Source organism: Haliotis rufescens, unplaced genomic scaffold (assembly GCF_023055435.1).
Source record: "Haliotis rufescens isolate VD_foot unplaced genomic scaffold, xgHalRufe1.0.p SCAF_5, whole genome shotgun sequence".
NCBI lineage: Eukaryota > Metazoa > Mollusca > Gastropoda > Lepetellida > Haliotidae > Haliotis > Haliotis rufescens.
In genome coordinates this window covers 12058738-12077472 of record NW_025964223.1, presented here as the reverse complement: position 1 = coordinate 12077472, position 18735 = coordinate 12058738, and the positions used below count along the sequence as shown (strand labels likewise).

Genomic DNA, 18735 nt, shown 5'->3' with positions numbered 1-18735 from the left:
TGACATATTCTTGTGGTATTGTGTCATGTCAGTGTACAGTGTCTGCAAGCACCAGCAGTACACCAGTAGAGCAGTAGGTCCACTCTTGTATCGAAACTAGGAAGGTGTGTGTAGAAAGTGTTTAGGATCATTTGCGTCGTTGATGATAAATCTATGAAAGTTTGTGAAACAAGGTGTCAGTGTAGAATGTACTTGAGATTGCAATATTGGTGACATATTCACAGATTTTAGAGTTATGTAAAACACAGGCTTGTATTAGACTTGAGGTAGTCCATGTTTCCAAAATTAATTAAAAAATAATACAAAGGGTCTGATGTATATTTCTTTATCACAATTGTGTTTTCAAGTTGATTAAAAACCTTTTTTTTTAAATTAATGTAACAATTTTACAAATTCATTATATTCTTTTGTCATTTGGCTTGTTCAGTGTTTGAGGTAATGTCTGCAATTGTTTATATACCGTGTTCAACGTAATAAGCGCCCAGGGCGCTCTCAAAATTAGAAATAGGGGGCTCTTATTAGAATATTATTTTGGTGGAAAAACAGAGTTGAAAGATAAATTTCGTGGTTTATGCTGACGGCCTGACTGTTTATATACGACAGATATATTTTTCCAGAATTAAATTGCCCATAATTAAGGGTGTATATAACACACGAGTGCGTATTATACACAAATAAATAAGTCTTGTGTACATTGATCAATCGGAAGGGGTGCTAATTGGGATTGTTCACTTGCCAATATATTAGCAAATATCGCTGTGGGCGCTTATTAGAGCGGGGCACTTATTACGTCGAATACGGTAGTTGTAATAAAATGGAGACTGTTCCAGTCTAAGGCCTGTTGTGTGGTGGGCCTTCTGGATTTCCTGTTAAAGGATAGTGATTGTCACTATGCATTATATCATTACAGACAAGGGTAAATATTGAAGTAATTTTTTTGATTACATTGTTTGTATGAAAACATAAGTAAGATTACTTATCCTTTGGTTATATCACCTGTCAAGTATTTTGACTTTGGTTCCTGGGCGATGGTGCCAGTGTCTGTAAGCCTACAGTGTAGTAAATGTCGTATGTTGTTCACATGTCATTTTGTTGTGTGTCATGTCAGTGTCAAGTCTTCTACTTTAATGAACTGTTGTAAAAGTGCTCTCTGACGCTTCTTTGCTACATTGTTGAATGTCATAATGTACAACCAATTCAATGATATATACACTACATGTTCAATGTGTTGTGGGAATTTCTAAAACGGGACTATTTCTCTCATGTCATTGAGCATCATGTCTACGGATGTAACTGTGAAATACATCTAACAGTTTAAACTATGATTACTAACACACATAGCATGATCTACTTGCCTAACATGTTGCATGGGTTTTGGTGAATGTACCTTCATATGTTTGTAGATAGTAGACTAGCGTCTGTACCTGTGCATTATTTGGAGAATGAGGTTAAAACTTCATGCTGAAGATTTCAGTGGAATATTAGTCTTTTGCAGACTTGAGATCGTTTTGACAAAATGTTAGAAAACGTCATGACTGTGTTAAGAATTTGAAACATTTGCTGATTTAACAGTTAATGTTACATCTTAGTGTCTATTGACATCATTTGTGATATATGTAAACTAACGACATCCTCCATCAAGCAGGGTAAGATGTACCCTTTCACAATATTCGGACAGTTTTGCCCCAATTACCTGAGTAAACATGATTCACATATCCTAGGCCTAATAAATAAAAGAATTGGTTCTCAGGCAACTTTTGAAAATATAGAGCAGGCGGACGGTGTTTTTGTTTTTTTCTTGTTCAAACAAAGGGCCTCCCTCCATAAACAAGTATACAAACTCCTATTGCCGCCATGACCATAACACGAGATGCGCATGTAAAGGGAAGTAACTGTGTGGTATATTGGATCACATTGTGTTCAAGTATTAGGATTTAAAAATATTTTTTGGAAAATGGAAATGAAAACAAAACATGGTGCGGACTTTACGATGATGTGGATGGTGCCTGAGAACCAAGACTATTATTTTTTTAGCCTTATGTAATCAGCAGAGCAACTGTACCTTTCGTGCTGGTTTGAAGTGACATGTTCATATATTGTAAATAGTTGCATAACTACTAACAAGGAACAGCGCTGGGGAAACATGGAAGCCCTGTTCACCAACTTGGGGAATCTAAGTGAAATTTGGAAATCTTTGAATAACTGCATCTGAATGCTGTAATGTTATTGGTAAGGATGGTCTCTCTTCCCAATGCAGTCATTTGATTGGATGGTTGTCATTAGATATGAATCATGGATAGCCTGCAATTGACTATGAAACATTCCAGTTATTGACTGATCAAGAGGGAAATTATAACACTTTCAGTGATTTCATTTTGGCATATATTTGTTATGTTCTGAACATTCTGTTTCTTAATGTTTTTGAAAGAATGTAAGATGATAATAATTAAGGAATAACATTGACATAGTCTGTTATCAAATTAAATAGTTTTCTTATTTGTTCCACACATTAGTATCATTTATATACACTTCCTGCTTGTAGATATAGAATGCAATGTAAAAAAATTGCATATCAACTTGCTACTCATTAACATAGTGTTTATAGCCAAGATCAGTGATGCCAATTATGGAATCGAACAACTTCGAACCTAATCAAATTGAACCTGTTTTTCTTAATTAACACTTTTTGATTTGGTCACACATTCATAAAGACAAGTGTTTCTTGATTCGATGTTTGGAAAATTAGAATCATTATTTGAGTGAAGCGGATCCATTGATTCAGCTAAAACATATTATTTTCCGGTAATTGCTGCTACTAATACTTACCACCAGTACATTGGACAGAGCTGATCTATGGTTGAACTAAACTTATATTAGTAGTTACATGTAGAAACATTTAAGTTTGAAACAGTTAATCTTTGATCACAAGATGGATATACTGAAAAAAAAGATTTCATTTCATTTCCTTATACATTTTAATAGAACACTCCCTTTTATTTTGTTAGTGGAATTTTCTCATATTTCATATCCAAATCCACATTTTATGTCCAAAATCTGTACTTTATTTTCAAATCTTTTTTTCATATCCAAGTCCATATTTTATATCCAAATCTGCATTTTATGTCCAAAATCTGCATTTTATATTCCAATTCACATCTCATGCCCAAATCCATATTTTGCATCCATCTCCACAAGATCAGTTGTTTCATTCTTTGTCCTCTGTAGCTTCCACCTCGGACTGATGCAGTTCTAAATGATCCATTTGACAGTGCTGGTTTTCTTTAGCAGTAAATGATAGATGTGATAGACAAGTGTTTTGTTGGTACAGCATATATTATAACAGGTCTAATATCCCCCGAATCTTAAACATTTCTACCAACAGGAACCCTCAACAGCCAATGAGGAAGGCGCCTGTCCACAGGCAAACTAGACTTATCTGTAGGATGTTCTGCCAAGTTCTCGGTAGGGATTCGGCCTCCTGCATGAGTTGGCTTAATATCCTGAAAATAATAACTGCCCATGGCTAGATAAATAATCTTGTAATTCTAATCTTTCCATCCTGCAGCAGGCTCCTTCCATTCAACTCTTGCCATTGTTGGTTTGCTTTTGGGGGCTTTGACATTTTAAAGTTTGTCAAGAAACTGATCCCAGCCTTACTGCTCAGACTTAACACATGATTAGGGCTGATAATACTTGATGCAAGATTATATAAGATGATGGTTCACATATTTGCTGTACAAAGCCATCTGGATAGTCTGACACTGTGGTGTGTTAAATGTTGATATTCTATGTGTTATGATAAATGGGACCATGTGGTATTATTCATAGAGATGTAATGATAAAAACCAAGTTAAGTCTCCCCATGTATGAACATGACTTCTTGGTATCCCGTTTGGGTTGTATCCCTAGTAGTGTTGAGTGGTATATGTGCCGACTGATAGTCCCATGCTGATCCCATGGTGTCCGGTTGTAGGTTGTGTCCCTAGTAGTGTTGAGTGGTATATGTGCTGACTGATAGCTCCATGCTGCTCCCATGGTGTCCGGTTGTAGGTTGTGTCTCTAGTAGTGTTGAGTAGCATATGTTCCAACTGATAGCCCCATGCTGATCCCATGGTATCCAGTTTTGGTTGTGTCCCTAGTAGTGTTGAGTGGTATATGTGCTGACTGATAGTCCCATGCTGATCCCATGGTGTCCGGTTGTAGGTTGTGTCCCTAGTAGTGTTGAGTGGTATATGTGCTGACTGATAGCTCCTTGCTGCTCCCATGGTATCCAGTTTTGGTTGTGTCCCTAGTAGTGTTGAGTGGTATATGTGCTGACTGATAGCTCCATGCTGATCCCATGGTGTCCGGTTGTAGGTTGTGTCCCTAGTAGTGTTGAGTAGTATATGTGTCGACTGATAGCCCCATGCTGATCCCATGGTGTCCGGTTGTAGGTTGTATCCCTAGTAGTGTTGAGTAGTATATGTGCTGACTGATAGCCCCATGCTGCTCCCATGGTATCCGGTTGTAGGTTGTATCCCTAGTAGTGTTGAGTAGTATATGTGTCGACTGATAGCCCCATGCTGCTCCCATGGTATCCGGTTGTAGGTTGTGTCCCTAGTAGTGTTGAGTAGCATGTGCTGACTGATAGCCCCATGCTGATCCCATGGTGTCCGGTTGTAGGTTGTATCCCTAGTAGTGTTGAGTGGTATATGTGCTGACTGATAGCTCCATGCTGCTCCCATGGTATCCAGTTTTGGTTGTGTCCCTAGTAGTGTTGAGTAGTATATGTGCTGACTGATAGCTCCATGCTGCTCCCATGGTGTCCGGTTGTAGGTTGTGTCCCTAGTAGTGTTGAGTGGTATATGTGCTGACTGATAGCTCCATGCTGCTCCCATGGTGTCAGGTTTGGGTTGTATCCCTAGTAGTGTTGAGTAGTATATGTGCTGACTGATAGCTCCATGCTGCTCCCATGGTGTCCGGTTGTAGGTTGTGTCCCTAGTAGTGTTAAGTGGTATATGTGCTGACTGATAGCCCCATGCTGATCCCATGGTATCCGGTTGTAGGTTGTGTCCCTAGTAGTGTTGAGTAGTATATGTGCTGACTGATAGCTCCATGCTGCTCCCATGGTGTCCGGTTGTAGGTTGTGTCCCTAGTAGTGTTAAGTGGTATATGTGCTGACTGATAGCTCCATGCTGCTCCCATGGTATCCAATTGGGTTGTATCCCTAGTAGTGATTCAGAAATGTCTTTTCCTATTTATTTTCCATGTTATCAACCAGTATTGTAAACTGAGAAAAATAGAATAGAAAAAGAAAGTATGTGGAATGTTGACAAGAATGAGCAACTCTCTGGAGGCGCCCACTGGCGTGGATTCATTTGCTTCCTATAAGATGAAAGTTAAGTTTGGGTTGTATGAGAGTGCTAGGACGTTAAACATTGATCATGTTCGAAGCCCTTGAAAGCTCACCAGGAATGGCAGGCATGTATAATATTGGGAAGATGTGTGGATTTGGGAGTGGCTTATTCTAGGCTTAATCAAATCATGAGGCTTTTTAAGGCTGATTTTTGTGTGTAGCATGAACGTTTTAGGATGAATTGAACCATGATACAGTTGACGGAATATTGCCTAGAGTTGAAGCTATGCCTTTAATCAAAGCATCAGAAGAATAACGTTGGATATGTAACAATCCTTGTCTCTAATTTTGTAATCTTTGTTAAAATGATTTTTTCGAGATGTGAGAGATTTGTATGGAGAATCCTATAGTTTGAACGTGTCCCTACTTGCACTTATTGTCCAAATTTAGATAGACAGAGGTAGACACTATTGGTCATGTCTAACTAGTCCATAGGTCATTTCAGACTAGTAGCTTATGTGACATAACTAGATTTGGGTAGAAACAACTTGTCAATCTATATATTAGACTAGTGTTGTGTCTAGCCCTTCACCTTTCCTTAAAATCTTCGCTCGTCACGCCGAAGACCCAGGTTCAATTCCCCACATGGGCACAATGTGAGAAGCCATTTCTGGTGTCCCCTGCCACGATATTGCTGGAATATTGTTAAAAGTGGCACTCAGTGTAAATATAAATATTTGCTGATGATGCTCTTATAAAGATGCAGTTAACTATGGCTGTCCATAGTGCTGTAATGATTACAATATTGTATGTTACAATATTCTTTTGTCATAATAAGATGAAATACAGTAACAAGAGTACATGTATATGTTCAGAAGGACACATTTTGTACAGCTATCGTCAAAACTGTTGGTTAATGTTGCAATTTGAAGGGGTATTGTAGGAAAACACTGTCAGAAAAGATCCATTTTGAAAATGACAGTCCTCTGTTGAGATAAGTCATTTTGATTGCTGCATATCAACATAAGCAGACCTGGAAAGGTTAACATGACCTTGGTGAAGGATTCCTCTACTCTGAGACAAGTTTATTGTTTTGCCTGTGGCAGCCTGCCTTCGTGTCACTGCATACAGAATATTCACTTTCCCCACTCGTCCACTGAATAAAGATTGATAATGAGAACCAGAAAAGTCTAATTTTACATTTTGAATATTTTCGTTGAAACATTACAAATAGACTTCAAGGGTTTTTTTCATTTTTAACACAAATTTCAATTGTTGGAATGATTTATCTCAGCAAACATGTCGGTTTATTTATCCCTACTTCTGTTTCTGACAGAACTGTGAACAAACTAAATACTAACATGAACAATTAACACTGCTCGGAACACACATAGAATCTGACCTGTTCACCTGAATAGTCCTATCATGATATAGATACTACTCAAAGGAAGTTAAAGAAGTTTCCTGTTCAATAAGATTGCCATGCCAGATTAGGTAGAGTAATATGAAGAAATTGTTTGTTCTTTTAATTCTTTTGAGAAGACTACTTCACTTGCCAAAATCCAGCCAATGCTTAAATTATTCTTGTGTTCCTGATGACTACAGTACAGTCAACTTTCAATAAGTAGACCCTGTATGATAAAGAAGTTGTTATCCTAAAATTGTGTCACATTATGATGCAAAGGTAGATTTCACCCAAGTAGTATTCAAGATTAGGAAATTCTTATTAGTGTTGTTTGTACTATTTTGGTATAGGATCTGTGATAGAAATAAAAATACATTTTTAAGAATATGTTAAGATATTTGGTTTTAAGTGAATGATAAGGGTTATTTCCCTTCCTGTACCTGAATTTGTTTCATTACGGAGATAGGAGACAGACTCGACAGGAAAAGAAAATTTTGTTTTAAAAATTTATATGTTGAGAACATTTGTGAATTTTTACATAGTCGGAGCCATTAACCAAATTCTTGTAAAAACAATGCTTTGTTTTGAGCAACTAGTGCAATCTTGGATGTGTGTTGCTGTCACTGGGGTAGTGTTAAAACAGCATCCATATACTTATACTGCTCAAAAGAAGTTGAAGGACATGCAATTCCTTCATATTTTTATAGTTAATCTGTCATGGCATGACAGGGGTGGTGGCCTAGTGGTTAAAGTGTAACATCGGGTTCAATTCCACACAAGGTTACAATGTATGAAGCCCATTTGTGGTGTTCCCCCACCGTGATATGGCTGGAATATTGCTGAAAGCGGCATAAAACCATACTCACTCACTCACTCATTGCATTACAGATTAACTATAGTGATATGAAAGAATCGGGTGTCTTTTAACTTCTTTTGAGAAGTTATGTGACAGTCAGACCTATACTTGCACCTCATTAACAGCATACACAGTCAAAATCCAGGTGACAGGTCTGTAGATATGTGTTCACAACCAATAATGCTACTCTTTATTTCAGTCCTCACCCTCCTCTCCTCCTTCCTTCCTCCCTCCCTCCCTCCCTCCTCCACCTGGGCTGTGTAGAGTTGATGCTCTTGTAACACGGGCCGCGGACTGGGGCATGCTGCTTGGAGCAGGCTATCTCACTGCATGGTCACACTGGCTGGGGTTAACACTTGCACAAAGAGCACCTGCTGACTAAATTGATCAAATGGTGATCAGGAATTCACAAAAGTATATGCCTCATTCCAAATGAAGTTTTCCTATTAAAATTGAAATATAATTAGAAAGTTTCGCCTTTATATTTTTATGCATTTAATTTGAAGAGGTTTGACTGAAAAAAAGTTTTTCTTTGACCAACATTTTAAATGACATAGTCATGAAATTTCATGATGTGTTTTATGTGATAAAATAATCATGTCTTTTAATAAAAATTATTTAAATTTATTTAATTATTTTGAAAGAGGCAGTGGTAAAATATACCATTTATGACTGACATCAATTTTTTCATATGGGCTCTTTGTAAGTAGAATTAGTAGCTGTGTTGGCTTTTACACTAAATAGTTGGCAATTTTTATCCACTTGCAGAAAAAAAAGAAATTGCGGGAGACTTGGGCATATCTTCATGAGCTGACGGAGCCTGGCAAAAATGACAACGGCGTTGTTTACTTGTGATCTTCGCTGCTAGTACGGATATTGCAATATGAAACACACTTAGCGGTATTAAATGCACTTGTTTAAAGATTCAGTATTTCCATCTTAAATATGGAGGTAACTAATGTTACAAGAATTGCAGCATATTAGCAACATGTTGAATTAACAATTGATGCACTTATTTGTGTAATTTAAAAAAAACCTTGGTAATACTTGAATGTGAAATGGATAAATATTCCTTGCAACATTCTTCATTATGATGATGTATATAGGTCGTATTTCATGTCATGAAGGTTGAAATGGATACTGTTGTAATTATTTGTTCGTATTAATGGGATTTCAAGATTCATATCTTTCCTGCCTCATCAACACCTAAATTATGTTTTATTTTGCAGAAACTATCTGTATTTCTTGTGTAAGTGTTGTGATGTGAAAATTAATTTTGACTGTCTGCAACATAAACTCTTAAATGATTTTCTGATATACATTAAAACAATTACCCTGATTTATTTCTCCAGAAACGTAGAACTCTTCGTCAGACACTTCAGAAACAACGCGAAGAGCAACTGCGTGCCAACTCACTCATGAAACAGCAAACGTCTATGGATAGTAACAGTACTCCAGTCTTCCGCCGTCAGTCATTTGCCGAGGCCACTGGCAGCCGGGTGTATGCTGCAACCCCACCTCCACCTAATTACACTCCCACCCACAGCTGTTCCGGCCAAGGTCGCAGCGTCACGTGGGGGCGGCCCCCCCAGAACTCAGAGTATAACATTATATAGGTCTTGGATTTGATACTCAGTGTTCATGTTCTCTATCTTTGGAGAATATGGTATCTTTTCAATGTTTTGGAATGAGACATTTTGGCAGAGGCCATGACATCAAGTTTACATTTTTTTCTGACAGAGAATTTGCCTTTGCTAGGAATTGTTCTTGTTTTCTATTTTCATGGATGAAATTGATATAGATCTCTGAAAATGATATGCAAATTTGTACTCATGCTTTGAAGAGATCAAACAGGAGAAAATGTCATATTTTGTATCTTGGCTCATCTTGAGAGACTTCATGCCCACTTTACTGTTGCTGGTATTACACTATGCTTTCAAGGCTAGAGATGTAGATCTTGTAGAAGTTTATTCAGATTGTATCTAGTGTAAGTTGAGACAATTGTGTCATTGTTATCTTTTACAAATTTATGATTTACAAGCATTTGTTGAGTTGATTACATTGAAAGTTTGTCTTTTATGGTAGCCAGTGACTTCAAGTCCACAGCTACTGATTGTCTAAGTACTCAAGTAAGAGAAGGGCGGTTGTTGAAACATATTCTTGGTGATTCCCCTTCTGGAACTGTATTGCAAATACTCATATCACCATCGTTTGTTTGGTCTTTTCATTTATTTCATTGTTGTGAAACATTGCATAAAACATTTCATCAATATTTCCACAGGAAAGTGAGCTTCAGACTTTCAGTATCAAACTGTCACAATGACCACCAGGCAGTTACGAATTCAGTGATTGAACACAAAAACTGTAAATCACAGAAATTAATCTGGCAGTAAGTCATGAAGCTACAATTAATATGGAAACTACATGTTTACAATCTCCAACGCCTATAATTATTAACATTTGAACTTTGTTCATGGAGGTCAGGCTTAATGAAGTCTTACCTGAAATGTATTCTGCACAAGACATTGTGCTTGTTGAAGTAGTCATAATAGTCCATTTTTATCTATATTGAGTGTTGTCTTCAACTTTGGAAGTTTGGGGAGTTACTTGTATATATTGTTGAGTGTCTGAAGTGTTGTTTATGCCAATGAAGATCTGAATCTGCTTGTATAAAATAAATGTTATCAATTTGATCATGAAACAATAACATGACAAATCAGACAGGATGAACCTTCATACATGTTTTAATATGAATGGCCAGATATTAGTGTTTCGTTAGAGAATATATCCTCCTCTAGAATGACAATCATTCATTTCCATTTTTATCGTGGCATTGTGTAATCCAATAACAAGTATCAACATGATCAAGTTAATCTAGCCAAAATTAATGTAGCAATAAATCGTATTAAGTATGTAAAAAAGTATATTTTTATGATAGATTTTCTGAAGTATTGTACGGAGGTCAGAGCACCTGGAAGCAAAGTCTGTCTCACAGTCCCTGAACCATAACTGTTTTCCCTTCCACCCTGCCCTTACTTTAATTCTACATAAAAAACAAAGCAAGTCTAGTTTTTCCACAGGTTCTGAATCCCCTGGCTGTCATACTGGGATGTCTTTTCAATTAAGATGTTTCTATCGCAAAGATATATTTTCAGAAGTGTCAGTCTACTGGTAATCCATTGTTCACATATAAGGGAAGGTATTGGGAGAAATCATATGTAAAATTACCTTTGCAGATTTATTCATTTGCATAACCAGGATTTAGTTACATCCCTTCTGAAAGTCTGGTTTTTTTTAGAAGCATAGGCATAATCTGTATTCATTCAGGTGTAGATAAAATGTCAAGCATGGACACAAGCTGTTTGACACGTGTGACTACGTACTGGAAGGTTATCCATATTACTATATGTAATCCTGTAGGCTCAAGTGTGTGATACTGAAGTTTGATCAGAGAGCTGCTTGAAATTGCCAATGATTTAACTGATTATTCATGATATGGTTTACACTTTGTGACAATTTAACTGATTATTGGCTATATTGTTTATACCTTGTTAGTCTGGACGAAAATGACAGTCTAAACATTTTTTCTTTCTGTGAAGTCATGTGATACATGTTTACATATACTTGATACTTTTCTTCAGTTGATATTTTGTTGATTATCAGTCTGCTCAGAGTTTGACTCAGTATCTTGTGCAATCTGTCAGTCTTAAGTGTATTTCATTCTTTTGCAAAATTTAGTACAAAATGTTTTCACCTGAAGTTATTTCTTTATTGTGATTTTGAGATTGTGCCACTCTCTTCTTGATTTTTATTCATCTCAAGAGAGACACATACTTTGCTCATGTATATTACGAGTTTACCCCAAGCGTGCAATAACGTTCTTCCATTGTCAAGTCATTGTCCATGCAGGTATTATAACTTGTCTTCTTCAGTTCAATAAAATGACAGTCTAATGGATGTGTCTGTTCCATGTGATGTTCCGGACGTCGCATATTGTGCCAGCTGGGAGTATATCTCCTCAATACCGCTCCCATTCTCGTTGCCATTTGTTTTGTTTTAATAGCTGGTATATTATTAGTTGTTGACCAGTCTTGTGCGGTATAGGGTGAGATGTAGGGTCGGGTTCTTAGGTCAGCTGGTGAATAGACTGTGAATAAATATTCTTGAGGGTGCAAACATCCGTCCAGCCAGCATCAGGACAAGGTCCAGGAGGTTGAGACTGCATGGCATTCGGGTGTTTAGACCAGGTCGTCAAGTAGCCCTAAGATGCCAACATCAATGTCAGAGATTGAGACGGGCCCGTGCTGTACATGAGAACAGGAACTTGTAAAGACTTCACTTCAACTTCTTTGGACTGATTGGAGAATCAGAGTACCTTGATGACAAGGTGGGGGAGGGGAGGGGGACAGGATGCATGTGGTTGTGATCATGATTAGTTGTATGGTGACGGTAACGTTATCGTAAGTGGAGGAATCCCTTGTGATGTCAAAACAGATCTGGTAGTTTTTGATGCCAATCAGACTGTCCAACACTGTATAGATCAGGTACTTCGTCCAGTTTTTCTGCCTTTAGTGAAGCAAGACCCAAACTGCCTGTTTCAACAAGACAACGCAAGACCCCACACGGCAAGGATTATGACCAACCATCTGCATGCCAAACACATCAATGTCTTGCCCTGGCTGCCAAGATATCACCCGAAATCCCATAAAGAACATCTCTAGGCCTTTCTGGATCGCCGGATCAGAGAACGATTAGTTCCTCCACCTACAAAACAAGGCCTTGCTCAGGCACGGGTTGGGGAATTGCACCGGATTCGAGCAGCCTTCATTAGTTGCCTGACTGTGTCATGTTATAGCATGTTTAAGCGCCAGTGGAGGACATCTTGACTGATTTGCGCGATTTCAAGGTGACAATGTTTATTGTGTATGGGGTCACTGTCTACTTCCTCGAATATTAAACAGTTGACCACACCTTCATAACGGACGTCAATAACTGACATCATTATCTGTGACAATTATCTGTTAAAATTCTGAACATATAACAACACATGCTTGTGTGCCTTCAAAATGAAATCATTTTGTTTTTAATAGCTGTGTTTGATATAGTTTCTGTAGGCCGTCAGTTTAACATTAATAGAGAGAATGTGTCATTAGCATGATAATATCCCCAAACCAGCCCACTCGTACAGATACGTATCACAGCTGTTATTCACATTAAGGATACAACAAAAGTCAGTGTGACACGTCATCAGCAATGGATTATGTCACTATGGGTCACTTCACCATCAGAGAGAAACACTATTGTGAGAAAATCGAAAGAAAGAATTCGGAAATTGATGGGCATTGATTTGTAATTGAGATGGAAACGACTGACAGTCGAATGAACTTCATAATCATAGTATCAGAATACTGCCAGAAAGTTGCACTAAGCATTAGTATTCTCTTTACCCTCCAAATGCAATCTGTCCAGTATTTACTCAAGTTGCGGGCTGTTTTATAGGTGCTGCCGCTACTGTCACCATCAGCAACACTACCACTGAGACTCATACCTTTCCCTCAATGTTCCTCCTACTGCCCTCTCTTATTCTCATTCATCGCCGTCATAAAGCTGGAATATTGTGAGGTGTTAAACAACAAACAAACAAACACATCTTATTCTCATTCAGTCTGCCGTACTCATGACCACCACCTTTGCTTCCTCCCATACTCTTCCTCTCCTGTACTCATGACCACCACCTCTACTTCCTCCCATATTCCTCTCCCGTACTCATGACCACCACCTCTACTTCCTCCCATACTCCTCCTCTCCCGTACTCATGACCACCACCTCTACTTCCTCCCATACTCCTCTCCCGTACTCATGACCACCACCTCTACTTCCTCCCATACTCCTCTCCCGTACTCATGACCACAACCTCTACTTCCTCCCATACTCCTCCTCTCCCGTACTCATGACCACCACCTCTACTTCCTCCCATACTCCTCTCCCGTACTCATGACCACCACCTCTACTTCCTCCCATACTCTTCCTCTCCTGTACTCATGACCACCACCTCTACTTCCTCCCATACTCCTCTCCCGTACTCATGACCACCACCTCTACTTCCTCCCATACTCCTCCACTCCCGTACTCATGACCACCACCTCTACTTCCTCCCATACTCCCCTCCCGTACTCATGACCACCACCTCTACTTCCTCCCATACTCCTCTCCCGTACTCATGACCACCACCTCTACTTCCTCCCATACTCCCCTCCCGTACTCATGACCACCACCTCTACTTCCTCCCATACTCCTCTCCCGTACTCATGACCACCACCTCTACTTCCTCCCATACTCTTCCTCTCCTGTACTCATGACCACCACCTCTACTTCCTCCCATACTCCTCTCCCGTACTCATGACCACCACCTCTACTTCCTCCCATACTCCTCCTCTCCCAAACTCATGACCACCACGTCTGCTTCCTCCCATACTCTTCCTCTCCTGTACTCATGACACCACCTCTCCTTCCTCCCATACTCCTCTCCTGTACTCATGACACCACCTCTGCTTCCTCCCATACTCCTCTCCCATATTCATGACCACCACCTCTTCTTCCTCCCATACTCCTCTCCTGTACTCATGACACCACCTCTGCTTCCTCCCATACTCCTCTCCCGTACTCATGACCACAACCTCTACTTCCTCCCATACTCCTCCTCTCCCGTACTCATGACCACCACCTCTACTTCCTCCCATACTCCTCTCCCGTACTCATGACCACCACCTCTACTTCCTCCCATACTCTTCCTCTCCTGTACTCATGACCACCACCTCTACTTCCTCCCATACTCCTCTCCCGTACTCATGACCACCACCTCTACTTCCTCCCATACTCCCCTCCCGTACTCATGACCACCACCTCTACTTCCTCCCATACTCCTCTCCCGTACTCATGACCACCACCTCTACTTCCTCCCATACTCTTCCTCTCCTGTACTCATGACCACCACCTCTACTTCCTCCCATACTCCTCTCCCGTACTCATGACCACCACCTCTACTTCCTCCCATACTCCTCCTCTCCCAAACTCATGACCACCACGTCTGCTTCCTCCCATACTCTTCCTCTCCTGTACTCATGACCACCACCTCTGCTTCCTCCCATACTCCTCCTCTCCCGTACTCATGACCACCACCTCTACTTCCTCCCATACTCTTCCCCTCCTGTACTCATGACCACCACCTCTACTTCCTCCCATACTCCTCCTCTCCCGTACTCATGACCACCACCTCTACTTCCTCCCATACTCTTCCTCTCCTGTACTCATGACCACCACCTCTACTTCCTCCCATACTCCTCTCCCGTACTCATGACCACCACCTCTGCTTCCTCCCATACTCCTCTCCCGTACTCATGACCACCACCTCTGCTTCCTCCCGTTCTCCTCTCCCGTACTCATGACCACCACCTCTGCTTCCTCCCATACTCTTCCTCTCCTGTACTCATGACCACCACCTCTACTTCCTCCCATACTCCTCTCCTGTACTCATGACCACCACCTCTGCTTCCTCCCATACTCCTCTCCCGTACTCATGACCATCATCTCTGCTTCCTCCCATACTCCTCTCCCAAACTCATGACCACCACCTCTTCTTCCTCCCATACTCCTCTCCTGTACTCATGACACCACCTCTCCTTCTGTACTCATGACACCACCTCTTCTTCCTCCCATACTCCTCTCCTGTACTCATGACACCACCTCTCCTTCCTCCCATACTCCTCTCCTGTACTCATGACACCACCTCTGCTTCCTCCCATACTCCTCTCCCATATTCATGACCACCACCTCTTCTTCCTCCCATACTCCTCTCCTGTACTCATGACACCACCTCTCCTTCCTCCCATACTCCTCTCCTGTACTCATGACACCACCTCTGCTTCCTCCCATACTCCTCTCCCGTACTCATGACCACCACCTCTGCTTCCTCCCATACTCCTCTCCCGTACTCATGACCACCACCTCTGCTTCCTCCCATACTCCTCTCCTGTACTCATGACACCACCTCTGCTTCCTCCCATACTCCTCTCCTGTACTCATGACACCACCTCTGCTTCCTCCCATACTCCTCTCCTGTACTCATGACACCACCTCTGCTTCCTCCCATACTCCTCTCCTGTACTCATGACACCACCTCTGCTTCCTCCCATACTCCTCTCCCGTACTCATGACCACCACCTAATTTTCCTGTGACACATTCCTTCTCCCTTGACCATGACCACCACTTCTTTCTCCCATTGCGGCACTTCTCCATTCCCGCAACCAAGAACACCGCTTTTACTTCCCCCACACGTCTCCACTCCCGCAATCATGACCACCACTTCTACTTCCTCACACACTTCCCCAATCCCGCAACCACGACCACCACTTCCGTTTTTTCCTGCACTTCTCGCCCGAAACTAATTCCACTGATTTCTGAAAATATTGGTTCTCTCATTGACTTATTGAAGAGGAAAGAAAAAGCCCTGAAACGTCCTGTCAAACAATAAACACGTGGTTCTCTTTAAAAAAAGTTTCACTCTTCATATCCATCCAACTTATAAATACCAGTCAAAGACCTAATGTATTCACACGACATGTTTGCATGTGGTATATTGTTTATAATTGTATTCATTGAATATATTCATATATTTCAACAGGTAAGTATGGCTCAAATAAGTGACGTCCAAACTTTCTCCGGCGGCTACAAATGAGACAGACGTGATGGAAGGGGGGTAACTCTCTGCACGATCACTTTCAACTGCTACTGCTTGTAACGCTCTTCCTCCTCCATCTACAACGCAATAGGACAAATGTGCCTTCCTGTATCCCAAGTTCGCCGTTGTCCTCCTACTGCCACTGCTGCTGTTGCGGCAACGACTGCTACCAAGGCTGCTGGTGCTTCAACTGATACTTTTACAACTGCTGCTACTACTACTATTGCTGCTGCTACTACTACTACTACTGCTACTGCTACTACAACTACAGCTACTACTACTACTACTACTGCTACTGCTACTATTGCTGCTGATTCTAGAACTACAACTACGACTACAGCTACGACTACTACTACTACTGCTACTGCTACTACTACTATTGCTGCTGCTACTACTGCTACTAGAACTACAACTACGACTACAGCTACGACTACTACTACTAATGCTACAGCTACTACTACAATTGCTGCTGCTACTACTGCTACTAGAACTACAACTACTACAGCTACGACTACTACTATTACTATTGCTGCTGCTACTAGAACTACAACTACGACTACAGCTACGACTACTACTACTGCTACTACTACTATTGCTGCTGCTACTAGAACTACAACTACGACTACAGCTACGACTACTACTTCTACTGCTACTACTACAATTGCTGCTGGTACTACTGCTACTAGAACTACAACTACGACTACAGCTACGACTACTACTGCTACTACTACTACTACTACTACTACTGATGCTTTTGCTGATGTCTAGGCTGCTACACTAATAAAATTCACATGACTCACATTAATCAAGTCACGATATGGCTGAAACTACTGCCGATGTGTCTTAACATTTAGCTCACTCACTCACTCATTCGTAAAATAGATATTGTACACATTGAATAGAAAATGTATTATGCGAGTCTTTGGTGGGCACTTATCCCTATTCTCTGTGTTATGTATTAGTGTTTAGTTGTAGCAGCTGTAACCCAGCAGTGTTCACATTGTCCATACGAACGTCGACGGTAAAGACAATATATGTCATCGATGACAATTATCTTAAAGTAATCAATAGTCGCTCTATGGCTGAAATAATGCTGATGCGACGTTAAATTTCAACTCTCACACACTAAAGTAATCAATAAATAACATATCTACACAAAAGGGATATACACTAAAGTAATCAATAAATAACAGATCTACACAAAAGGGATATATGAATACATATCAGATGCACATATCATCAGATCAAGCATCAGCTGTGTCGACACTATACACTATGATTCTAATATGCATATTCCTTTCTGTAGACCAGAAACTGTATCAGGTATCAAATATATCAGATCCTTCATATCGATCCACGTGGATGAAGGTTTTCACATATTCTCCTTTGAACATTGTTTGAATTGTATTTTTCATGAAATTAGCTTGTATATTAATACTTTGCTTACTTATATTAGAAGTGTATTTAATATAAAGCCACTCCATTGAGAGGGTAGTCACAGTTACTCTCTGTCCCACGTATAGCGGCATAAAACGAGCGGTGGTGGACACTTCATTAAAACACATCCTTGACGTCATTGTATTGTTTTAAACGCTCCATTATTTTTCAGGAATGGAGAGTTGTTTGTCAAGTACACATTATCTTGAATCAACATTTCAATTAATTTCCACTTGGAATTGAGGGAACTTTTTTAAAAATATTTCGACAAGTGAATGATTTCAAATTGTGTCGGAAAACGTGTCGCCAGCGGGGTTCAAATCCGCCTCGTTTGATATGTGTACATGTGATTGTCGACCTCAGCTATGGCGAAACATGAAGGTATGGTGTACAGGAGTCAGTGAATAATGTACATCATTGAAAAGACAATGTGAAAAGCTTTCATATGATATATTACATGACCATGTTGAAGAACTATATAAGATCTTGATTTTGAAAACAGGTCAAAATTCAAGATGGCCACCATAAATGCTCACAGAAAAACTTGATACATCATTTTTCTTAATGAGTTTACTATTTTGGTGTTTTTAAGCATTGTTGCAGTTATCCCACTCATCGACTACAGCAGCAGCATCTACCACCATATCTCAATAAGCAATTTTCGTCAAAATTGGTCTTTGGGGGGTTGGGTAACATTGTATACAATATCTCAACCCCTATGTAATATATTTTCATTTTGTTTTTTGTATAGGATAGTACAATGGTTAAGGCAGATTTTAATACCCAGTTATAGTGGTTTTATTGTCACAAATCAATGGAATTAGTGTTTTACCTACTCACAAGATTTGAAAATGAAGTAAAAAAACATGATTTTTACCAATGTTTCCACTGAGATTTAGAATAACAGTTAAATGAAACAAAATGTTTGCCAAATTCAGATAACCGAACATATTACCTGTAATCA

General features: G+C 40.0%; 1 protein-coding gene across 4 annotated transcripts in view; it reads left to right on the top strand.

Moving 5' to 3' along the window:
* Window positions 1-11549, top strand: part of LOC124121740 (glutamate [NMDA] receptor subunit 1-like) — a 42312-nt gene extending 30763 nt beyond the window's left edge. Inside the window, exons 18-19 of one of the 4 annotated variants that reach the window (XM_046484798.2) lie at window positions 8365-8463; window positions 8949-9087. In XM_046484798.2, coding sequence (XP_046340754.1) covers window positions 8365-8451 — 87 coding nt within the window. In that variant the 3' untranslated portion in view covers window positions 8452-8463; window positions 8949-9087. Of the gene's footprint in view, window positions 1-3382; window positions 3463-8364; window positions 8497-8948 lie in introns of those variants that run through there. The other 3 variants (XM_046484796.2, XM_046484795.2, XM_046484799.2) reach the window with 3 other exon arrangements.
* The last annotated feature ends 7186 nt before the right edge of the window (window positions 11550-18735 follow it).